This window comes from Aedes albopictus, chromosome 2 (assembly GCF_035046485.1).
Source record: "Aedes albopictus strain Foshan chromosome 2, AalbF5, whole genome shotgun sequence".
In the NCBI taxonomy this organism is placed as follows: domain Eukaryota; kingdom Metazoa; phylum Arthropoda; class Insecta; order Diptera; family Culicidae; genus Aedes; species Aedes albopictus.
This window is the reverse complement of record NC_085137.1, coordinates 438,598,651-438,624,033: the sequence shown is the minus strand read 5'-3', so window position 1 is coordinate 438,624,033 and position 25,383 is coordinate 438,598,651. Positions and strand designations below refer to the sequence as shown.

Genomic DNA, 25,383 nt, shown 5'->3' with positions numbered 1-25,383 from the left:
ACTCTTGTTATTAGCTAAATGTATTGTTCGTTTACTTCTTAATTTATATTTTTGCTACTAGCTTCTTCTGTCATATTATGTCTCTCTATCAACCTCTAGCTTTAAGTGTGTACCTTGTACCTTCGTATTTTATTGTTTCTTATTTCCAGTTTCCATATTTTTGTCCGTTTTTTTACGTCATACTTTGAGCTCCAGCTTCTGCTTATAAAATCGATCTTCTACCTTTTTGTTGTTAACCTCTAGTTTCTGGATTCGAGTTTTTTCTTTTCATTACTCGCTCTTTGTTTTTAGTTTAGTTTTTTGCTTATTCCAATTATTTTTTTGCCTTCTTACTTTCTGCTTCTCGCTTCTACCATCAAATTACAAAATTTTGTTTTCAAATTTGCTTATTTGTTTCAACTTTAAGCTTCTAGTTTATACCTTTCAGCATTCAGCTTCAATCTTTTAAGGTATCGGTTTCCTTACTGTGCACACACGCTCCTATTTTCATCCTATTCAAAACAAAGGAACGGAGCTCTGTTTGTTTTGTTTCTTATATTTGTATTATTATTTTTTTGTAAGAAATGAGCACGAATAATAACAAAAAGCGCGAAATCAATCGCTTTGTTTTCGGATAGGATGAATTTGAGAGCATTAGTTTACTAAGGGCACGGTGACCCTATATAGCACTATCTTCAAGTTTTTGCTACAACTTAATACTAACAAGCTTCGATTAGCTGCCTTCCAGTTAGCTCACCTTTCTTAATTTCACCATTTAGCTAGGCAATACGCCTTTCCATTCAGCTCCCATCTTGCTGTTTAATCTTTTGTCCGTTTGCTTTTTGTTTCAAGGTCTAAGCTTCAGTGGCGTCATCGAGGATACTCCAAGTTACTCACTAAGTAACCAGCTTGTTATAGCACTTCACAACTCTTCTTACTGGAGGATTCGGGGTTGGATCCCCAACTTGAATTTGAACCTTTCTTTCTTCTTCGGCTCAAATTTTAATGTCAGCACTCCCGCAAAAGCACTACACAAGCGGACGAAAGTATTTCATTCGCGGGGGGAACTTTTCGGACACCGCAAAAGACCGAGAACGACAGCAACAATTTGTGTGTGCAAACGCGGCGGGGTAATGATTTCAACTGATTTTATTTACTTATGCTACTATTTACATTGTTCTATGCCATTGACAGATGGCGTGTTGCCACTCTGCGCATATTGTCTGCACAGTGTGTGTGGTGTTTCAAATTTACATTTAAAGAGTAAGGTGTGTTGTGTGGTGTAAATTAATGTTAACATCTTATGCTAGAAATTTTATTTACAATTCCATTGGTTTTGAACATTCCGGCCGCCAATGAAATTTCGGGCATTCTTCGGCTAGCGTCTGCGAAGGAACTGTTTCGGTTGGATGCAAGAAAACACGGGCGTCATGTTTCACGTGTGATGTGGTTGGAACAGGCTACTCTCCCTCTTCAGGATCCTCGATGAACGATTGCAGTTGACTTGCTAGAAAGGTGGAACATCTGTGGCCAGGTTGTTAGTTATGGAAATGAAAGAGTACTTAACTTGTGTTAAGTCCGGTCCATGGGGCGAACCCACATGGAAGGCTTAACTCTTTACAGATGCTCCAGGAACCGCTCGATACCCCCGAGCATGGGCCAGGAACTCGTCTGGCGACTCATTTCCCCGAGTAGGGACCGGGAACTCGTCCGGCGACTCTGTTCCCTGAGCAAGGGCTGGGATCTCGTCCAGCGGCTCTGTTTCCCGAGCAAGGGCCGGGATCACGTCCGGCGGCTCTGTTCCCTGAGCGATGGTCAACGTCTGGCGAATCCGAGGCATCAACGACGACGGTGGCAGGATCAACTTCGATCGGAAGGAGGCAGAGCTTCGAGATGGCACTCTGGGTCGTACCGGAACTGGTTCGCACAGTGGCGATACGAACTCGTCCGTCAGAGCCGGGATGGACGCTGACCACACGTCCAAGAGGCCACTTGAGTGGCGGAATCTTCTCCTCTTTGAGGACGACGATGGAGCCGACGGCGAGGTTGTCGAGCGCTTCAGTCCAGCGGTACCGGATTTGCAGGGTGGCTAGGTACTCCTTGTGCCACCGAGACCAAAAGTGTCCAGCGAGCTGCTGTACTCTTTGGTAGCGAGAGAGACGGTTTTCTGGGACGTCCTGAAGGTCGGGATCGGGTATCGCGTTCAGCGGTCTACCGATCAGGAAGTGCCCTGGTGTGAGGGCGCGTTCCTCGGAAGGATCGTCCGGCAGCGGGGTGATAGGGCGTGAATTCAGCATTGCCTCAACTTGCACGAGAGCGGTTTGGAGTTCCGATTCCGTGAGGTGAGCATTGCCGAGGATCTTTCGAAGAAGGGTCTTGACGGATTTCACGCAAGCCTCCCAGATGCCACCGAATGATGGCGATCGCGGCGGAATGAAATGGAACTGGATTCCATCATCCCCACACTCGCGTGCTACGGACTCTTTATGTTGTTGGGATAGGAACAGCTTGTGGAGCTCCTTCAACTCCCTTCTAGCGCCAACGAAGTTGGTGGCGTTGTCGCAGTAGATGTGCACTGGCCTGCCTCTCCGGCTGGCGAATCGCCGGAGGCTCGCGATGAATGCTTCGGTGGTGAGGTCGGATACAAGATCGAGGTGAGCCGCCTTAGTCACTAGACAGACGTACACGACGATATACATCTTGGCCAGAGGAGAGTTGCGACTTCGGATGGCCGGGTGCACGTAGAGCGGGCCGGCGAGATCTATGCCAACGTTTTCAAAAGGATACGCCTGAGTGACTCGCACCGGAGGAAGTTGGCCCATCAGCTGCTCGAGCGGCTTTGGTCGAGCGCGGGCGCACGTTACGCACTGGTGGACGATCTTCCGAACCAGGTTCCGGCCGCCAAGAGGCCAGTACTTCTGGCGGAGGGACTAAAGCACCAACCCAGGACCAGAGTGGAGTGTCTTCTGGTGCTCTCTCGTCACGATGAGGTCGGTCAAACGATGCTTGGCCGGCAAAAGGATTGGGTACTTCTCGTCGTTCGGAATAGAAGCGTTGTGCAACCGGCCGCCGAGGCGGATCACACCGTCCACCAACTGTGGATTCAGAAACCGAAGTTTGGATTTTCGGTCCACATTCGCATTGGAGGACAGTTGTCGCATTTCCTTCTCAAAGTGCTCGTACTGAGCCTGACGGATCAAGGCGAGCAGTGTCTGGTCGATTTCAGTTGCGGTCAGAGGGCCGACAACACGTTCCTGCTGGTTCTTGTGGCGGAAGCAGTTGTCTCGGAACCGACGAATGATGGCGCCGATCCGAAGCAGCGAACGGAGACTGGAGTAGCGGAGAACTAGATCGCAGGACGAGTCATCCCCGACGGCGGAAAAAGCGATGATCTTGCGGGCTTCGAGACTGGTCGATTTCGACGTTGCATACTTGGCTGGCCACGGAATGTCCAGTGCACCAAGCCAGGCTGGTCCGTGCCACCAAAGAGACTGCGATGCGAGCTCGTCGAGGGTCATACCGCGAGAGATGAGATCGGCCGGATTGTCCTTCGACGGAACGTGACTCCAGACCGCGTGTGTGGTGAGGTCCTGTATTTCAGCCACGCGATTTGCCACAAACGTCTTCCACGATGACGGTGTTGCGGCGAGCCAGTCCAGCACTATGGTAGAGTCGGTCCACAGGTAGACCGTGGCGGAGATCTCGACGGAATCCATGGCATGGGCCAGGAGTTTGGCGAGCAGGTGAGCCGCGCAGAGCTCTAAGCGCGGGATCGACTTCGTGTCGACTGGTGCCACCTTCGACTTCGACAGCAGCAGCCGAACAGTGCAGGATCCAGCGGAAGAGATGGAACGGAGAAACAAGCAAGCACCGTAGGCGGCCTCCGAAGCGTCACTGAAGCCATGGACTTCCAAACGTGCGTAACCGGGTCTGAGGACGTGCCGGGGAATCCGCAGGTGCACAAGGCCGGTGAATTTCTGCTGAATATCCAGCCACTCACTGACGACTGCCGGAGGAACGGGTGTGTCCCAGTCGAGGTGGAGCTTCCACAAACTTTGGAGAAGGATTTTCGCCTTCGAGATGGTCGGACCAATAAGTCCAAGCGGATCGAACAGACTGCTGATCTGTGATAGAATCTCCCGCTTCGTAAGTGTGGAATATTCCTTCCACTTCGGCTGCTTGAAGGACAGAAGGTCGGTGGCAGGCTCCCAGCGTAAACCGAGCGTGGTGACGGAGGCTTCATGGTCCAAATCGAGCAGTGTTTCAGTCTCCCGGAGCTCCGGCGGAATGGCATCAAGCACAGTCTGATTATTGGATGACCATTGCCGTAGCGGAAGGCCTGCAGATGCCAGGATCGCGATGAGCTGCTTGCAGGTAGTGGCGAGAGACGACGTGTCGTTGGAGCCAGTCAGCAGGTTGTCCACGTAGAAGTCGCGGCGGAGCACAAGAGCTGCCAGCGGGAATCGCTGTTCTTCGTCGTCGGCAAGCTTCTGCAAAACCCTGATCGCCAAGAACGGGGCACAACTGGTGCCGTAGGTGACGGTGAGTAACTGGTAAATCTTCAGCGGAAGATCCGGATGATCGCGCCAGACTATTCGAGTCAACGGCTGATCCTGGTCTGATACCAGCACTTGACGGTACATTTTTTCGATGTCCGCCGATACGACGAATTCGAAGATTCGGAAGCGAATGACAATCGTGACTAGGGTGTCTTGGACGGTGGGGCCAGCGAGGAGAACGTCATTGAGGGACAGACCGGATTTCGATCGGCAAGACGCATCGGAGCTTGGTAGTGGTGCTGTCCATCTTAATAACTGCGTGATGGGGAAGATAGTAGCGAGGTTTGCAGTTTCGCTTGTTGGGATCAATTTCCCTCATGTGTCCGAGAGTTTGGTATTCGTGGACGAATTTCTGGTACATGGCGTGCTTCACTGGATCTCTGGCAAGCGAACGTTCCAAGGAGTAGAATCGCCGCGTCGCGTTATACCAGTTGTCTTCTAACTGGGGAAGCAACTCTTCTCGCTTTGGGAGCTTGACGACATAGCGACCATCTGCGTTTCGGACGGTGTGTTCGGCGAAGTGTTCCTCGCAGTATCGCTCGGACGGAGACCAGCCTTTTGACTGCTGCACTTCTTCTAGCTGCCAGAAGCGGTTGACCAGCTCATCGATTGTGCAGGGGTTGCTGAACTGGCAGTTACGGGGATCTTCGTGGTCGTGGTTTTCCAGCATGCACTCTCCAGAGACGACCCATCCGAATTCGGTGTTCTGGAGCAGCGGCAGTTCGTTGCCGAGAGAGATTCGGCCGTAACGAAGGACACGGAAGAAGTGAGCAGCACCCAGGATCATGTCGATGTTACTGGTGACCGCGAAAGTCGGATCGGCGAGGTCGACGTGCTCGGGTATCGACCATTGACGGGTGTCGACGGAGAACTGTGGAAGCTTCACGGTGATCGACGGAAGAATCAGCATCGAACACTTCACGGAGAACGATGAAACACGGGAAGAGACGATCACGCACGCTTCGTGCTCGACGCGCGTGGTGGTGTTACCAATTCCGCTGATTGTGATTGGCTGTGGCAGACGGGTGCGTGGTAGTTGGAGCTTCTCGCATAGTCCGGCAGACACAAAGTTTCGATGGGAGGCACAGTCCAGCAAACACCGCGCGTTAACAATGCGACCTCTACTGCTGCGGATGTTCACGAGCGCAGTGGGAAGGAAAACGGTTCCGGGGATCGCGGCTTGGGTATGCGAGACCAAAGCACACTGGGGATTCCCGGAAATGTGAACACGGAGAGAGGGAACAATGGAAGTACTAGGCGTACACGGTTGCTGAGCTGGAACTTGTGGAATGGACTTTGAGGGTACCGGATTTGACGGAACGGGAAGCATTCTCTCGACAGCGACGCAACAGGTAGATTCATCAGACTGGGTGCTGGACGTGGACTTCGTATCGCTGCTGTCCGTATGAAGCAACGTGTGGTGTTTTCGGGAGCAGACGCGGCAGCGAGAGCCCGAACAAGTTCGGGCGAAATGGGAGGAGGAACGCAAACAATAGGAAGTAAGCAGCTGCGCTTATGCTAAAGTGCCGGTAGTGGCGCTTTTCTGATAAATGCGGTAAACGTGATAACAGTGTAAACAAGCAGAAAAGTTTGCGCTACGAAATCATAGACGGCGCTCGTGTTCCATGTGTTTTTCACATATACAGCGGCGCCGCCTAGCACCTATCCACTCGAAACATCACGCGCAACACGGGTGAAAAATGCTAGTCAGAAAAAAAGAAGTAAACAACTTGAAATTTGTATGGTGATGTAATCAATTCTCTGTTACTGCAATGAATCCAGAAGAAACGCATAGGGATAATGATTTTGTTTCTAATTTGCAACTTTTTGCCCCAAGGTACAAATCGCTGCGATGCGGAACAAGTGCAAACCAGCGATTTGTCCATACAAGAAAAATGATTTTACTTTTAATGTGGTGGCGCCATCTCTGAGAAAAACAAGCTTTGATTTCTTACTATTTAGGCAGATGTTCTTTTGTTTTACCAGGTCGATCCGTTGCGCAATGTCCAGCTTCTGGAACTCCGGGCAGTGGTACAGGTAGTGTCCCTGTCCACACTTCTCGCACGGCTTCTCCAACTTGCTGGCACTGGAAATCGATGGTGTCGAACTGGATGCGCTCGTTGGCGGCGCTGTGACAGGGAATGCGGCTGATTTTTGCGGAAACTTAGGCTTGTTGCGAGGGGAAGGAACGAATGTGGCCGGGGAAACTGCGTGCAGGACTCGAGCATAGTTCTGGAGGAAGTTTACCATCTGGACGTACGATGGCATGGAGCTTGAGCCATCAGTGGTGTTGCTGGATGTCGAAGCGATTCCTCCCAGAACGGAAGCGATGTTGTCGGTGTCGAGCCTGGTACAGTGAGTCTCCCATTCGCGGAGTGTACAAGGGTCGAGTCGTATCGTAAGTAGATAAACCAGCAAAGAGCTCCACTGGTCAGCTGGCTCACCTAGACTCTTCAACACGGAGATCTGCTGCTCGAAACGATCAACTAGTGCCAAAAGTTCCTCGGCGGATTCACTGCGCATCGCTGGAGTGTCGAAGAGTGTCTTGATATGACACTTGATGAGTTGTCGCTTGTTTTCAAAACGCAGCTTCAGGGTCCGCCAAGCGTCTTTGTAGCCCTGCTCGCTAACCTTTATCGGGTCGAGAATCCGTGCCGCTTCACCTTGAACAAGGCCTTTCAGGTAGTGCAACTTCTCGACGGGGCCGATATCGCTCCGGGAACCGACGGCAGATTCAAATGAATCACGGAACACGCACCAGTCCTCCAATCGCCCACTGAACTTCGGGAGATTGATTTCAGGAAGCCGAATATTCATTGGTTTGGCGGATGGGGAGTGATTGGTGACAGAGGAGCTGGTAGTCTTCGCCATCTGCTTCAGATAAAACGCCCGCAAAACATAATACCGACTATCGAATTTCTGACGCTCACCTTTTAAGTCGATGGGCTCCTCCTCCGATGACAGGGCCTCAATCTTGACGGCCATCCGATGAAATTCGTCGTAGAATCGCTCAAGCTTCTCAGCCCAAGCTTCGACCTGCTCCTTCGGCGTCTCGTTCTTGTTAAAGTTCTTAACGTAATACTCCAACAAGGCAACGGAGTCCACTACGTTCTGCCTTTTCTGACTCCATTCATCGATAGTTTTTGCTTCTTCGGCCATTTTTGGCAATGCAAAATGGGGATTCTTGGGGGGAATTCACACTTGCCAACGCGATGGCTGCTTTGGCATCTGATTAATTGCCTCTTCCAGGCACTTCTATGGACACTTTTCTTTTCACCGGCGGTCCAAAGATCCGGCTCGAAGGACCAAATTATGTTATAGCACTTCACAACTCTTCTTACTGGAGGATTCGGGGTTGGATCCCCAACTTGAATTTGAACCTTTCTTTCTTCTTCGGCTCAAATTTTAATGTCAGCACTCCCGCAAAAGCACTACACAAGCGGACGAAAGTATTTCATTCGCGGGGGGAACTTTTCGGACACCGCAAAAGACCGAGAACGACAGCAACAATTTGTGTGTGCAAACGCGGCGGGGTAATGATTTCAACTGATTTTATTTACTTATGCTACTATTTACATTGTTCTATGCCATTGACAGATGGCGTGTTGCCACTCTGCGCATATTGTCTGCACAGTGTGTGTGGTGTTTCAAATTTACATTTAAAGAGTAAGGTGTGTTGTGTGGTGTAAATTAATGTTAACATCTTATGCTAGAAATTTTATTTACAATTCCATTGGTTTTGAACACAGCTCTTGAGATAAAAAAAAAAACAAAATTAATTTTCTACCAGTATGATGACCAATCTTCTTCTTCTTCTTTCTGGCTCTACGTCCGCACTGGGACTTGGCCTGCCTCGCTTCAACTTAGTGTTCTTTGCACACTTCCACAGTTATTAATTGAAGGGCTTTCTTTGCCTGCCATTGCATAAATTTGTATATTGTGAGGCAAGCACAATGATACTCTATGCCCAGGGAGTTGAGAAATTTTTCCCGACCGAAACAGGAATCGAACCCGCCGTCTCCGGATTGGCGATCCATAGCCTTAACCACTAGGCTAACTGGAGACCCTATGATCACCAATGGATTACTCCAAAAAAATTCCCAGAAATAACTTAAAATAATCTATTAGAGATTCATACCTAAACCTTCTCCAGGGATTTCCAAAGTTTCTTATAGGAATATATTCAGATATTTCATTATCTATTTCTACGAAATTCCTCAAGAGGTTATTTAAGAAAATCTTACAAAGATTGCTACATACTATATTGCCATGAATTTCATCAGAAATCATCTAGTGATTCCTTCAGATTTTTTTCCAAATTTATGCATTTGGAAACAATGCATGGATATCTTCAGACATGACTCCATCGATTCCTGTAAAAATCCTTCAATTTTTTTTGAAATGATTCCTTCAGAAAATTTCAGAGAATTCAATAAAAATCTGCAAGAAATGCCGATTGGATGTATCCCGAAATGTCTCCATAGATTCCTTTAGAAAATCTCTAAAAATTGTTTTTCAGAAAGTATTTTATGGATTTATTTTAAAAGTTTTTAAGAACATTTCCCATGGATTTCTTCTGAAATTGCTCTTGAATTTCATTTGGGATGACCTCTAGAGAATCCTCTAAAAATGCCTACAAGAACTTCTCCAGAAAACCTTACTCCTTCAATTCTCTCAAAATTTCGTACGAGAATTATGTCTGGAAATCATCTTCTGATTTTTTCAGAATTGCTTTCAGCATTTCCTTCAGAAAATCTTAAGTTCAGAATTCCTCCAGGAATTTCTCCACGGATTTCTATAGGAAACCTTTCACAGACTCCTTTAGGAGTTCTTCCATTTTTTTGCCGAAATTTCTTTAATGAGATACCTTTATAAATTTGTCCAAGGATTCCATCAAGATGGATTACTTTTAAAATTGCTCCATGGACTTTTTCAGAAGGTTTCGGAAAATCCCGCAGGGATTCCTCGAGGAGTTCATACAGAGATTTTTCCAGATATTTCTTCATGTATTTCCCCATTAATTCTTCAGGCATTTGCTTAAAGATATCTCTAAGAATTTCTATGCGAATTTTTTGAAGAGTTTATTCAGAAATGTTTCCTTACAAATTCAACAGGCATTTCTTTAGAAATACCTTCAGTTTTGTTTAAGAGATCTTTACAGAAGCTTATCTAGGCGTATTTTTTTTAAATATTTCTACGGGTATTTCTTCAGAAATATTTTCACAAATTGCTTAGGGAATAGTCTCAAAAATGCTTACAGCGATTCCTTCATGAAATTAAAAGTTCAAAATTCCTGCGGAAGTTTCGCCATTGATTTCTTTAGAAAATTTTCCACAGACTCGCCAAAAAATTTCTAAAAAATAACTTAATAAACTTTTTGGGAATTCCGCCCAACGCTTTAACGGGGAATTTCTCCAGGTATTTAATTTAAAAGTTTTTCGAAACTTCCTTTTCTTCGGAAAATCTCCAGGTTTTTTTAGATATTTCTCTGGAGATCTTTGGAAGTACTTCCTGAGATTTTAACAGAAACTTAACTGCTAATTTCTGCAAAAATTCCATCGCATTTTTTTTCAGAAACTCCTACACGGGCTACTTCTGATATTCCGTCAGGGACTTATTCAGAATTTTCTTCGGAGTCTTCTTCGAACTATGAGAGATTTCTTAGGAATTTTATTGCGCGGTTTCTTCAACAGTTCTTTCATAGAGTTTTATAGAAATTTATCGAAAAATTTCTTTTGGAAATTTAAAACAAAGATTATTTTGGAAATTCTTCTAAGGATTCGTCCAAGAATTCCATGAAAAATACCTTCTGGATTTTTTTGCAGAAATTCGTACACAATTTTATTTTGTAAATACCTATTAAATTCCTAGAAAAAAAAAATCATGAAAAACTTCTTGAGGAACTCTAAAAGTTATTTCAATGAAAAATTGCTTGATATATTTCTGAAAGGAGTCCTGCAGATAAACGTAGAGAAATTCCTGAAGGAATCTTTCGAAAATGTCTGCAAAAATTTCTGCAAAAAGTCTACGTGGTTTATGAACGGCCCCAAAAAAGGAAAGAATACCTAAGGTAAGGTCTCAATAAACTCTTAGCAATCCCTGGAGAAACTTCTGAAGAAATCTCTGGAGGAATTTTTAGAATCTCTTGAGAATTTTCTTGTGAAAATTCTTAAAAAAATGTCTGAGGGAATCTCTAAATATATGGAATCAGAATTAAGAAAACTCTGGAGATATTTTTGAAAATAAACTCTGTAAAAGTACTATGAAAATATCTACATTTCTAAGGGAAGCTTCTAGAGAAATCTTCAAATGTATCTCTGAAATAATCTCCGAATCTCTGTTAAAATGTAACTTTTCAAGAAATCTTAGAAGAAACTCCTTGAGAAACCTTGGAGAAATTCCTAGAATTCTTTAAAAATATCCAGAAGATGTCTGATGGGAAATTCTTACAGAAATGTAAATAAAGCACGTCGTTTGTTCAAATAATAACTGCAAAGCCAAATATAGTTAAATTCTTTTTTTTATCCATTCCTTTTAGTATATTTTGTTTCCTACTACTTTTTTAGCTTCTCAATTCCAATATTAAAACAATAAGCTTCTGCCTAAAAAACTTCGTGCTTATCACTTCTGGTATACCGCTAAATTCATTTCGTTCATACAATACCTTTTTTACCAAATGTTTTTACCGGTAATATTTTTTTTACCGAATACCGGAAGCTTTTATTATACCATCTCAAATATAATTAAAAATCCTATGTCGTTTTTTGAAGCATAAGAAAGTAACTGTTGTATTACATTTTTGTGCCGTGTTTTTTTAAATGTTAATAAAAACTTATTTGATATTTTTCTTTTGAAATCAAGCTCCGTGTTTGATGTATTTTTGGAAATTTATTCAAGGGTTCCTTTAGAAAATTCTTGAAAAGTTCTTCCTTGTTGTTGTTCGTTGTTGTAATTCTATTGATTTTTTTTTTCTAAAAAATCTGGGTCTTCATGGAATTTATCAAAAAAAATCCCGATGGATTCATTTCAAAATTTTCGTCAGGGATTTTGCTTTAGAAATTATTTAAGGAATTTCACTGGGGATTCTCTCAAAAGTGTCGTTAATTTTTTTAGAAAATCTTGAAATTCAGGATGGGATTCTTTAAGATTTTTCTCAGGATATTTATTCTGAAATTTCTGCTGAAATCTTTCAAAAACCCCTCATAGATACCTGCAGAGCTTCCTCTAGAATGTTTTTCCTTAAATATTCTAAACATTCTTTGAAAATTCCTGAAGCAAGGATGTTTTCGATCACCTGGCAATCGTTTGACTCATTTGTCCATAACTCAATTCAGAAGCTTTGTATTGAAATATTGTGTTCGACAAAGTTGAAGATTACTGTTTTTCTTACAATTATCACCAAGGACGCCATATTTTAACTTCAATATTTACGTCGTAAAAGTGTTAGTACCACCTACTCATACTAAACGATCGGATTTTTCGATCGTTTAGTATGAGTAGGTGGTACTAGCGCTCTATCGCTGTATATATAATAATTAGAATATGGCGTTCTTGGTGATAGTTGTAGGAGAAACCGTAATCTACAACATTGTCGAACAAAACATTTCAATACAAAGCTTCTGAACTGAGTTATGTACAAATGAGTCAAACGATTGCCAGGTGATCGAAAACATGCCTGGCCTGAAGGGACGCCTTTGGAAATTTTCCGAGGATTCCATCAGACATTCCGACAACAAGTTCACGGGTTATTTCAAAATATCCCAATATTTGAAAATATATTTCAAATTTGCTGCAATGATTCAACGATTGCTATGGAAATTCTTCCAGGGGTTTTTTCTTAAAATGTCCAAAAGGAATTCCAACTTTTTTACAGATAATTCCTAAAGAAAATCTTGCATGGATTTTTTCAGATGCTTTTCTTTATTTTTTCTATGATTTCTTCAGAAACTCCTTCGTAAATTTTTCAAGATATTTTTACAAGCGGTATAGATTCGGTCACAATTTTTTCCGGAGGTTTTAAAGAAACTCCACCAAAAACGATCCAGAAATTCCTTAACGAATTCTTTGGAAAAATCTTCACAGGACTCATTTGCAATTCTTTCAAGGTGAATTAGGAAATTCTTTTAGGGATTAAATTTGAATATTATACAAGGGTTCCTTTAGAAACTTTCAAGGAATTTCTTGAGGAAGTCTTCCATGAGTGCTTCATGATGTTTAAAACTGCTTCAGGAATTTCACAAAGAATTATTTTAGAAAATTTTCTATCGATTGCTGCAGAAAATTTTCCATTTGGGTTTCCGCTTATTCTTCTAAAAATTTATTGCGAAATTCTTCGAGAGATTTCTGCAGAAATTCCTTCACATATTTATTTCATAAATTTCTACTTGGATGCCGTAAGAAAATCGTTAAAAGATTCCTTCAGAAATTCTTCCAGCGGTTTCTCAGAAAATCTTAAAATATAGAAATGCTCCTAGGAATTCCTCTACGAATTGATCCTAAGGATTCTGAATAAATTTGTAATGTTGTTATAGGGGATATTTTAGAAATTCCTCAAGTGCTTCCTTTGGAAACTGTACAAATGGTTTCGCCAGATTTTTTTCTAAGATTTCACTAGGATACTTTCATTTTCAGTATTTTCCCCGTGGGATCATAGAAAATTCAACATAGATTTCTTCAGCAATTCCTTCTGAGAGGCTTTCAGGAAGGTTTCCAGAGATCTTCTCTTAAACAAAATTTAAGGTATCTCCTCATTTTTAGTTTTTTTTTTTGTTTTAAACAAAGAAGCAAAATTTTCCACGGGTTCCTTAAAAAAACTAACCGGAATTCATTAGGAACTTCTTCCATGGAATCCTTCAAAAATTTCTCTTTGATTCCTTTCCAAATTTTCCTAAAAAAATAATTAAGCAATTGACCTATACATTTTTTAACAATATCGTCTTAAAGTTCCTTCATTAGTTTCTCTAGTGATATCTTCCGAATTTAAAATTTCCTCCAAAAATATCTCCAAGAGCTCTTTAAGGAAGTTTTACATGGATTGCTCGTGATTTATAACATGGAGTACTTTCAGAAAATTTTCCATCGATTCCTTCAAAAATATGCCCGAAAATTCTCCAAGTAAATCGTCCATAGATTACTCCAGATATGCCTCCATGAATTTCTTTAGAAATTTCTCAGGGACCTTCAGGACTTCCGGACTTACAGGTGTTTTCAAAAGTTCTTTCAGCGCAATTTTTTGAGCGTAATTTCACCAAAGACCTGTCGTCCAATCAAGGAAACCCAATCAAATGATGTTATTAGGGGGCAATACAGAAGTCATTTCCATGGGGTATGTCAGCATAGGGGCGTTGGAGTTTTGGACCCTTAAGAAATCAACTCTTTTTATCATTATATCTTTGAAAGCTATAGAATCCTGAAAACCCGCTTCTCTGGGAAACTGCAAGAGACCGCCTTAGGTTCCTGAGCTCCCTTCCGGAGCCCCCTTATACTACTGAAACGCCTTAAACCTACAAAAACACCATTGAAAACCCCCAAAAATGATTCTTTAACATTTACAAAAAAACGAATTTCCGATAGAAGGCGCAGAGGGTCAAGTCACATATACCAATCAACTCAGTTTGACGAATTGAGTTGATCTCTGTATGTGTGCGTGCATGTGTGTTAGTTTGTATGTCTGTGTACAAATAGTTCACTCACTTTTAAGGCACTTCCCATTTGGCTAATTTTTGGCGAATTTTAGCACGAATCGAAACGGAATTTTATCGCATTGTTTGCCATTAAAAATGGTTCGGATTGGTCAAGGCGTTCCAGAGTTATGGCCATTTCAGTGATTCGAACCAGTACCAGTAGAACTGGTCGTTTATAAAACTGAACCTATTAATGCGAATAATGCGATGCATCAAACTGCCCCGTTTTTTGTAACCTTCAGACTGTTTTTGACTAGTTTTGTACGAAAATCAACATTGAAGACCATGCATTCCACGATGTAGGCTAAAAATTCAAAATGACAGCTTAATATTCAAGATGGCGGCTCAGAAATCAAGATGAATGCTGTTTAATCAGTTTTAAGCTCTAAAACCACGCAATATGGGTAGATTTGGTATGAAGAAGATGTCTAGAATCCAAAAATGGCAACCATAATATCCAATGTGACGGTCTAAACTCCAAGATGGTGGATCAAAATTCAAGATGGCAGCTGTTTAACAGAGTTTAGACTTTAAAACCATACAATATGGGTATATTTGGAATGGAAAACAAGTATGAAGTCAAAATACGGTGATTATAATATCCAAGATGGCGGTCTGGAATCCAAGATGGTGACTCATAATTCATGATGGCTCAAAAATCATGCAATACGTGTATATTCGGTATGGCGGAGATGTCCACAGTTCCAAAACGGTGACCAGAATATTAAAGATAGCGGCCTAAAATCCAAGATGGCATGCCGAAACTCAAGATGGGAGCTGTGTGATAAAGTTTTAGGCTCCTTGAAATATGGGTTTATTTGATATGCGACTATGCATGGGGTCCAAAAAATGGCGACAATATCCAAGATAACGGTTTTAAATGCAAGATGGTGACTCAAAATTCAAGGTGGCGGCTTTGGTATTGAGATGTCTGGATTCCAAAAATGGTGACCACAGCATCCAAGATGGCAGCTCAAAATTCAAGATAAAGTTTAAGGCTCAAAAATCAAAAGCCATATAAACGATATGATTTCTGCTGTCAGAAAATAGATTTTTTAACGGATGATATAAACAAGTCTGCTGAGGTTTGTTAAAATGGGTTATCGAAGTCCCCATCACTACTAAAAGGAAAAGTTAGGGTTTTTACCTTCATATGTTGTCTTCCGATTTTTGTGTATGGCTTTGATCATTGACCTTTGTTCACCTTTTATTTATTCATATTTTATTTTACTTCGTTCAATTTTTTATCTCTCTTTCTTTTATTTTTAGTTTTATTTTCTATTTTCTATCATACTTTTATATTCCATATTCTACTTGCTATCTTTCCTCAGTCCTTCAAAATGAAACAATTTTATCCGCTGACTGGCAAACTTCACCCCACATAACGGTACCACCAACCCAATCATCAAGCACACAAGAAAAGATCCAACCGAAGAAGCCATGGGGCAAAACAAATCCGAAACAACTTATCGTTCTGGTCCTGTGCAAACACAAACCCCTTGCGCGCAAACATCCATGCCGTGACCGACACACATGCACACACAGAGCAGAGCAGCAAACGCTCGCTCGCTCGTACGCCTTCCGTATACGTACCTACTCGAACGAAAGCATGAAATTCACCAAAACTGATTATGTACAATCGGTTTGCTCGTTTAGCGAGCGATGCCCGGAGCTCATACTCCCACCCGGCGTACTCTCCCGGCCGCAGCCTCCTCGTAGCGCTCCAGAAATTCGCAAAAGCCAACAACCAACAAGGCCTAGCTGATAGTGCGCCCACATACCCGGGTGTAGGAAAAGCCTACCCGTTCCCGTATGCAGGCCAGGCCAGGCCAACGACGACGACGACGTCGACGCGGGTCGATGTCTGGTCTAATAACTGTCGCCGCATCGCAGCAGCACATATGAATATTAAGCATCACACGGTTGCAGAATGTACCTACCTACTTGAACTCGACTCGGTCGTTGCGGGATGTGAGCAGACATGGCGAGCGAGATGATTCTTATCGGGAATGCAGCAGCATGGATGCTGTGACGAACGACGAGAGCAACACACCATACAGCATCGCTTGGTTCGTCTTGGTCTCTTCCATTTGGAAGGCCCTCTATTTGGCATAACAATCAGTATGAAGAGAGAATCGTAACCACCGTCATCATCATCCAAGTCCACCGAATGGGCTTATGCTGAAGTTATGATGCTGAGAAGCGAGCTCTCGGAGCAAGACCTGCACTCTTATGAACGAGAGTATGACATTCGGAATCATGGCAAGCAAAGCAAGCAAGGCAGAGAAAACTCCGAAATTACACCTTCGAATCTCGATGAACACGCGAAGAGCAATGCTCCCGAGGCTGTGCGAGATTTGTTTGTTTGTTTGTTGTTTGTTTGTTGAAGTGATAAAAAACGGGAAATTTTGCAGTCACGCAGTAGAAAAAGTATCATCACACTCACCACGAGTGAGCATATGGGATGATACATTTTCATCCGAATTTGCGCTTTGGTAACTGAGTTTTATCACTTTGAAATTTCGACCGAGATTTCAATGATGCTGATGACGCACTACGCGTCGTTAACCAAATGGTAATAGAGTAAGTATTGAATCACTTTGAAGCTGGTACAACTTTTCTTAATACAGTCATACCTCGATATAACGTAACTGCAATTTTATTTTCGTTACGTTATATCGAAGTTACGTTATATCGAAGCAAAAATTTTTTTTCACGAATTTCGTTTTAAATACTAAATTTTAAATACTAAAAATACTAAAATACTAAATACTTTAAATAATAAAAATTTTGAAAAGAAAATTACCAAAAAGATTATGTTAATCACCCAACAGTGATTTCCTGCCTTTCTTATATATTTTTTTTTTCATCATTGAATTTTATATATTTTTTAACGCTGATAACGCTGATCAAACGTCAAACGTTATCTATTGGTGTGATTATAAGTAAGACATCTATGTGACGCAGGCAAAATTATAATCCGATGATGCCTCCAGGAATTCCTCTCGGGATTCCTCTAGAAATAATTCGGGAATTCACCCAGGAGTTCCTGGTTGAGTACCTCATGAAATACTTCATGTGATTCATCCTGAAGTTCTCTAAGGATATTTATCCAAGGATCCTTCAATCTTCTATGATTCCTCCATAACTTCTTACTGAATTTTATATCTGCTACGACATATTTAGGAACGCCTGCCTTAATTGCTTCAGATGTTCTTGATATGATTCTTCCATGTGGTTGCTCAAGGGATTTCTGTAGGATTCCCCAAAGAGATTTGCTTTTCAAGATTTATTCTGTCCAAGATTTTTCTAAGGCTTAATTCTGTCGTTCCTCTTAAAATTTCTACTAGGATTTCTCCAGTCACTCCTGCAAGGATCCTCCAAAAAGTTCCAATATTTCAACTATTCCTGTTCGAAGAGTCCCAAGTAACACATTTGTTGCAGAAGACTCACGGCGGCGCAGGTTTTGTTGCGCAGGAGCCACTGTGACTTACTTCTAACAAATGAATTCTTACTTGCTGGAAGTAAATCGCAGTGACTTCTTCTTCTTCTTCTTTATGGCTCGACGTCCCCAATGGGACTTGGCCTGCCTCACTTCAACTTAGTGTTCTTTGAGCATTCCACAGTTATTAATTGAAGGGCTTTCTTTGCCTGCCATTGCATGAATTTGCACATTATGTGGCAAGTACAATGATACACTATGCCCAGGGAGTCGAGAAAATTTTCCCGACCGGAACGGGAATCGAACCCGCCGTCTCCGGATTGGCGATCCATAGCCTAACCACTAGGCTAACTGGAGACAGTGACTTCTGTGCCATGAAAACCTGCGCCGCTGTGACTCTTCTAAGACAAGTGTGTTACTTGGAGTATTCACCAAGATTCACCCAGGTATTCTTGCTGCAACTCATCCAGCACAATGACGGAGTTTCCATAAGATTTCCTCCTCAGATCCCGCTAGAAAAACTTCTGTGATTTCTCCAGAAGTTTCTCCAGTAATTCCTTGGAAATTTCCTTCTGAGATACAGAAGTAATTCTTTTAAAAAGTATTGCAAGGATTTCTCCAAGAATAACAGATAGAATTCCACTAGAAATTTCTTCAAAGATTCCTCCTGATATTCCTTATTTGATTTTTCCAGGAATTTTTCCTGGAATGCAGCGCGGATTTTTTAAAAATTACTTCAGGAATTCAACCTGAGTTTTTTTCCATGGATTCTCACTGTGACCCTTCTTGAAAATCCAACAAGGATTCCACCAGTGCACGAATTTCTCCAGAAGTTCCTGCTGAGATTTATACAGAAGTTCCTTATGTAATTAAGGACTGCCCCTGAATTGTTACCAGGAATAACTGTGTTTATAGCGCTAGAAATTCCTCTGAGGATAAAGCACGATTTTTTCTCCAGGCATTCCTCCAGGAGTTCCACCATTTATTCAGGTATGTCTTTAGAAATTCATTCAAGAGTTCTTCTGAGGATTTCTTCGCGAATTTCTCCAGTGATTTCTCAAGAAATTCCTCCAAGGATTTATTAGAGAATTTCTCTAGTGATTTTCTGCAAAATTTACTCTAAGACAAAGCGGACCGTTACTGGCGTTCTTACACCCAGTATCACACAAAATCTAGTTCACTACCAATGCTATCTACTGTCATCTCGTTTGGAGTTTAAAGGCTATGTTCCAGTAGGGATGTTATGTCAATAATGAGTAAAAGATGTAATGTTTGTTCCGTGAAAAGCTATATAACATTTCTTATCAACAGTGACACCGAAAATTCTTATAAAACTTTGAAATTTGTCATATAACCCATAACTGGATATCAGGCTTGGTTCCAGGAAGGGTGTAATATCATATAGAAAATTTTGTAAATCACTCTACTTATTTAAATAGTGAAAAGTTGGATCCAAAAAAAAAGTTACGTTATATCGAGGTAAAAGTTACGTTATATCGAGTTACGTTATATCGAGGTTACGTTATATCGAGGTTACGTTATATCGAGGTATGACTGTAGTTTAAACAATGAATCGAGTAAGGTAGGGCGAGGATCTCATAAGGTCTTAATGGGTTCTAGGGGGTTCCAGGAGATCTCTGGGACGCTTCAAGGGGTCTCAGAAGCGTTCCAAGAGGTTCCTAAGGCTTTTCAGGAGCTTCCAGAGGGTTTCAAGCTGTGAACCGTACACTAATTTTACCACTATCGTCGTATAGCTTCTGCCGTCCTGACCAAGAGTTTCAGAGGGGTTTTCTACGGATGTTTTGAGGTGTTACTAGTGCATTTTCGGTGGTTTCGGAGGGTCTCACGTACGTTGCAAAGGATTTACCCCGAACGCCCCCCAACACTCCAATCAAGTACCCTCCCATGGGTTCAAACCCCAGCCAGGTCAGTTGCTCTTCCACCCGAGAACGGCTGGCACCTGAACCTCTTCTGAGCCTATACTACGAATCGAGAGCTACGGCTGACGGCAACTCATAATGGACCCTAAATTGGACTGAAAAAGGAACAAAAGCCATCAAAATCTTCGTGATCATCGTTCTTCCATAGACAGAGTAGAAAAGTGACAGCAGCACAAAGACAACTAGTAGAACGAGAATAGAATATATTTAGGTGCTGCACAAAATGTAAGTGCAGCTGCCAATTGGAATCGATCACACAATGCCCTAGTGGCCAAAGGTCCGATAAATTAGGTTAAGTGATTAAGAATAAAAAACGGAGGTTGCCATCTTAGATTCAAAACTGGCGTAGAATATCGGATTCTGACATGAACTCACTGAAAAAGGCCGAAAATATTCATATAGGCCTATAGGGTATCGGGATGCTTCGTTGGCATAGTCCACTCGTTCGGCCTATCTCAACGTAAACCAAAAACTCAAACAAAAACGCATAAGTGGATATCGGAAATGCTATGCGCCAAACAACAGTAACCTTTCGTTTCAATTTTAGCATTTTGGAGCATTAAAATTTAATGAAAATGTCACTTTGTTTAGCTTTTGTAGATGCCATGATTTTTCGGCTTAGTGGGTAGTCTATACACATGATCATAAATTGCATGATTCTGGAACATTTCGAATTGACTTTTCAATAACTGAACATTTGATGCGACGGTCAAAAACGCTATTTTGAGCTTGTGAATTTGTTTTCAACGAATAATAACTATTTTACAAATTGAATATGGGCCGAATATTGAGGACATTTTTTTCACTATGTACCCAAATCTTGGCCCATCAGTAAAATGATGTCATAACACCGATAAAAAGACGTCAACAACATTTCTTGCGTAAGAACCAGAAAGAACGAACAGGAAGAAAGATTTTGTGTGCGATGACTGTAAAAATATAACACAATAATAGGGTTGCGTTGTTTTCGTTACTAAATTAAGAAAGAACTTTAGTTTAAGTGATTTATTTGGAGTTTTTTTGAAAATTTAGCTTCGAAAACGTTACTTAAAAGTGAGATTGGTGAACAAACAGAGATAATGCTTCAGCAGAAATATTGAAAAAATGAGATATTCGTGGTTCTAGTGCATGGAAAGCAATATGCCAACGTTGTATCCACTAATAGGCCAATTTTTGTACCATAGACCAACGTTGCATACCATCGCATCGAATCTTTTCAACTAAATTAAGTAAATTCTTGAATATTTACGTGAGTTTACTTCCAATTGGTGAACCATGCATTGCCTAGAGTGTGTAATAGGGTCAACATATTATTTCTAGTGCTATTAATTCATGAGTTATGGTCAAAATTGTCAAGGCGGCTTGAAAATTAGGCCAAGGAATGGTACATATACCCTAGCATGATTTATTAGATGTGGGCCGTAACTACACAGTTGGCAGCCACTGAATTTTGTTCCACTGCCTCATTGGTAGTTGTGTCCCTCGGAACGCACCATCCGAAAATCAATATTTCCACTTCCGGTTCTTAAGTTATCTGCGCGTCCCTTTCGCAGTTTCCGGAACCACTGGGATCTGCAGTGTTGCAGTGCGTAAAAAAATGACTGAGTTACCAATGAATGTTGTTTGTGGTCACGCGAACAAATTTTCGTTGCAAGATAGTCTGGATCAGTCTCCCATGATTATCATGCAAGCTAAATTTTTTGGTCGTATATTATGATTCACTGGCTCCAAGGAGGTTCCCAGGGCCTCAGGGGTGTTTCAGGGGTTCCCATTGGGTTCCTGGATGTCTCAGGAGACGTCTCAGGGTGAAACTGTAGGTCTCAAGAGCGTTCGGGCGGTCTTAAGGGGTTTCAGGGTGTCTCAAGGTCATGGGGCTTCATGGGGGTTCCATGCGGTGTCTGGAGCGTTTCATACTATTAATACGGCTTAAAATCCTCGTAATCCTTTTGAAAAACCCTTTAGCGCTTCAGATCCCGTCACAGTAACCCATAAAACCCTTTAAAACGCTCCTGAAACACTTTGAAACACCTCTGAAACCTCCATAATCCCATTGAAATACGTTTGAAATCCCCAGAATTCATTTGAAACACCCCTAAATCCTCTTGAATTCAATGATGTTTTTGGAACCCCCGGGATACCATCCTGACCAGAAATGTCTCGAAACGCCCCTGAACCATTCATTATCACATAAAAATGCCCCTAAAATGCAATCAAATGCTCCTAAAATTCCTTCGAACGCCCTCTAACGGTTTCTGAAACCCACTGAAAGTCTTTGAAATGCGTTGAAACCAGGGGATCTGCAAGCGGCAAGATATGGCTACTGCTCATCTTTTGTGAGTGTGTTGGTGTCGACTGGCAACGCGACCTGGGCCTGGTCGAATCCTACTTGGAAATTGGCCGATGGGGATGGCCCGCGAAATCGCATTGTGTTGTTTGGGAAGATGCCTGTTAGGTAGGCGTAGTTTGTTCGAGTTTGACGTGCCTGCATCCTCCTTGATTGAAACGCCTCAGATACCCCTGAAGAATTTTTGAAAGTATTCTCGTAAAAGTCATGAAACTATTAATGAAACTAACCCTTGAGATATCCCTATAGGGAATCCTTGGGGAGATTGTTGAAGAATTTCCTGAAGCTGTTCCCAAAGATCTCTCAAATAAAGGAATCGTGGGAAAGTCCTTGAATACACTTGAAGGAGTGTCTGGACGAATCAATGCGATGTAATTAAAAAAGAAATTTCTTGAGTAATTGTAGAAGGTGTCCCTAGAGGAATTCCTGGAAGAATTCCGAAAGAGTCTTCACCGAGTGAATTCCTGAGCGATCCCATAGAGAAATGTATGATCCTTTCTGAAGGAATAATTTAAAACTTCTAAACGAAAACCTTGAGTAATTTCCAGAATAAACTGCTTGAGGTATTCCAGAACGAATCCCTGGACAATTTTAAGACAACTTCTTGGAGAAATTCAAAGAGAAATTTCTAGAGAAATCTCTGCACAAGTTGCGGAACGAAATCTCTGGTAGAATTTCTGAAGGATACCTAGAATAAGTCCTAAAACAAACGTTGGAGGAAACCCTCAAAGCATTCCCGAGAGAATTCCTGAAGTAATCTTTTGATAAATTATGGGAAGAATCTCTGAAGGATCTATAAAGGAAGCCCTGAGAACTCCTAGAAGATTTTCTGCAGGTGTTCCCGAATAAATTCATTGATACCTTCGTGAAGGATTTCTGGGAGATAAAAGAAAATATCGAGATAAATTCCTAAAAGAATCGCAGGACAAATTTCTGTTGGGATTCCTTTGCAAGAGCTACCGGGGGTACTCTAAAAGAAATTCATCATTGCATTACTTAACAAATCCGTGGATGTGTTCAGTGAAGGATTTCTTGTAGAAAATTGTAAAATATTTCCTGGATAACTTCTTGATAAAATGAAACCTGGATCCTGTTTTTATTTCAGTAATATCATCTGAAAAAAATCAATACAAAACGTGGGAGAAATTCCTCAAGAACTCCTTGAAGTGATTCAAAAATAATCTGCATATTCCAGAAGGCAGATAATTTAATTGTCTTTAGCGGCTATTCTAGTCGGCTAATATGTCTAAAAAAGACAAAAAGACTTGTTTTGGTGGGATTCGAACATACGACTCCGCGATTGAATTGTGAAAGACGGATCCTGTTTGGGTGGTGCTTCGAAATCAGTTTGACTTTCTATTTTACAGAATCGGAACTTGTTTTGTGGCTTAGTTGGTTGACACGTCATGCTAGCGACACGGAGACGTGGTTTCAAACCCTACAAAAACAAGAAATACTGTGCCTTCGAAATTTTTAATTATTCGTCTATTCTTGAAGGCATTCCTCGATAAACTCTTGGGTACATGCATGGAAAAGACGATAGGATTTCTGAAACTTCTGATTATTTTTTTTAAATTCTGATAGGAAATTTTGAAGAAATCACTAGAGGAATTCCTAAAGCACTCCCTAAAGAAATTCCTGAAAGAATTCCTGAATTAATTTCTGAAGGATCCTCTGGAGAAATTCCTGGACGAATTCCTGGAAAATGGAAGAATTCACGCAGGAATTCATGGAAGAATTTATGAAAGAATCCCTGGAGAAGTTGCTGGAGGAATTCTATGAGAAATTTATGTAGAATTCCTGGAATAACTTATGGAAGTATTCCTGGATAAATTGGATCTCTGGTGGAATGACTGAAAAAATCCTGAAGGAATCCTCAAAAAAAAGTACTAAAAACGCCACTGAAGGAATCCTTAAAGTAATCCCTGGAGCAATGATAAAATAAATTCCTGGAAGAATGCCTAGATTTATTCTTGGAGGAATCTGTAGAGGAATTCCTGGAGTAATCCTTGCAGGGATCCCTGGAATAACTCCTAGGGAAATCCCTGGAGGAATCCTGGAAAAAACTCCTGGTGGAATCCTGCAGGAATTCCTGAAGGAACACTTCGAGAAACCCGTATTGGAACTCTTGGAGGAATTCTTGGAAGAACTCCTAGAGGAATTACTGGACGATTTTCTGGAAGACATCCATAAAGAACTCTTCGAGAATTTCCTGGAAAAATACTTTGAAGAATTTCTGGAGTAACTCCTGCATTAATTCATGAAAAAAATTTCGGAAATCAGGATCTCTGATGAAATTCCTTTGAGAATCTCTGAAGAAAATCCTGAAGGAATCTTCGAAAAAAGCATTGAAACAATCACTGGAAAAATCCTTGAAGGAATCCATGAAGCAATCCCCGGAAAATTTCCTGAAGAAATGGCTATCAGAATTTCCGGAGGAATTTCTGAGGAATTTCCTGGAGGAATCCCTGGAGGAATCCCTAGAGAATTTCTTGGAGGAATTCTGGAGGAACTCCTGGAGAGATCCATGAAGGAATTTCTGAAGAATTTCCTAGAGGAATCCCTGGAGGAATCCTTGAGGAACTCCTGGAGGAATCGCTGGATGAACTTCTGGAGGAATCCCTGGAGAATTTCCTGAAAGAATCCTTGGAGGAATTCGTGAAAGAATCCCTGGAGATTTTCCTGGAGGAATCCCTGGAGAATTTCCTGCAGGAATCCCTGGAGGAACTCCTGGAGGAATCCCTGAAGGAATCCCTGGAGGAATCTCTTCTGGAGGAATCCCTGGAGAATTTCCTGGAGGAATTCTGGAGGAATCCCTGGAGGAACCCCTGGAGGAACCCCTGAAGAAATCTGTGAAGGAACCCCTGTCGGACCTCCTGGAGAAATCCCTTAAGGAATCTCTGGAGGAATCCCTGGAGGAATCACTGGAAAAATCCCTGGGGGAATGCCTGGAGGAATCCCTGGAGGAATCCCTGGAGGACTACCTGGAGGAATCCCTGGATGAATCCCTGGAGGAGTCCCTGGAGGAACATCTGGAGGAATCCCTGGAGAATTCCCTGGATGAATCCTTGGAGAATTTTCAGGGGGAATCCCTGAAGGAATCCCTGGAGGAATCCCTGGAGGAATCCCTGGAGGAATCCCTTGAGGAATCCCTGGAGGAATCCCTTGAGGAATCCCTGGAGGAATTCCTGGAGGAATCCCTGGAGGAATCCCTGGAGGAATCCCTGGAGGAATCCTGGAGGAATCCCTGGAGGAATCTCTGAAAAAATCCCTGGAGACATCCCTAGAGGAATCCCTGGATGAATCCCTGGAGGAATCCCTGGAGGAGTCCCTGAAGGAATCCGTGGAGGAACCCCTGGAGGAATTCTTGGAGTATTTCCAGGAGGAATCCCTGGAGGAATCCCTGGAGGAAACCCTGGAGGAATCCCTGGAGGAA

The 25,383-nt window shown here is 42.2% G+C and overlaps 3 protein-coding genes across 4 annotated transcripts in view; 1 reads left to right on the top strand and 2 right to left on the bottom strand.

Annotated features, from left to right (window-relative positions):
- Positions 1-1,588: 1,588 nt before the first annotated feature.
- Positions 1,589-4,622, bottom strand: LOC134286899 (uncharacterized). Its single transcript, XM_062848598.1, has 3 exons — positions 2,964-4,622; positions 1,923-2,897; positions 1,589-1,843 (listed from the first exon to the last, which is right to left on the bottom strand). Exons 1-3 carry the CDS (start codon positions 4,620-4,622, stop codon positions 1,589-1,591), a joined length of 2,889 nt encoding a protein of 962 aa, XP_062704582.1.
- A 97-nt stretch (positions 4,623-4,719) lies between these two features.
- On the bottom strand, positions 4,720-7,697 carry LOC134286898 (uncharacterized). Its single transcript, XM_062848597.1, has 3 exons — positions 6,494-7,697; positions 5,802-5,935; positions 4,720-5,742 (listed from the first exon to the last, which is right to left on the bottom strand). Exons 1-3 carry the CDS (start codon positions 7,695-7,697, stop codon positions 4,720-4,722), a joined length of 2,361 nt encoding a protein of 786 aa, XP_062704581.1.
- Positions 7,698-16,560: 8,863 nt separating this feature from the next.
- LOC109416474 (protein FAM133A) overlaps positions 16,561-25,383 on the top strand; it is a 560,257-nt gene continuing 551,434 nt past the window's right edge. The window contains exon 1 of one of the 2 annotated variants that reach the window (XM_062853723.1): positions 16,561-16,804. The gene's annotated coding sequence lies outside the window, so the exon portion shown is untranslated. The remainder of the gene's footprint in view (positions 16,805-25,383) is intronic. The other variant, XM_062853727.1, reaches the window with a different exon arrangement.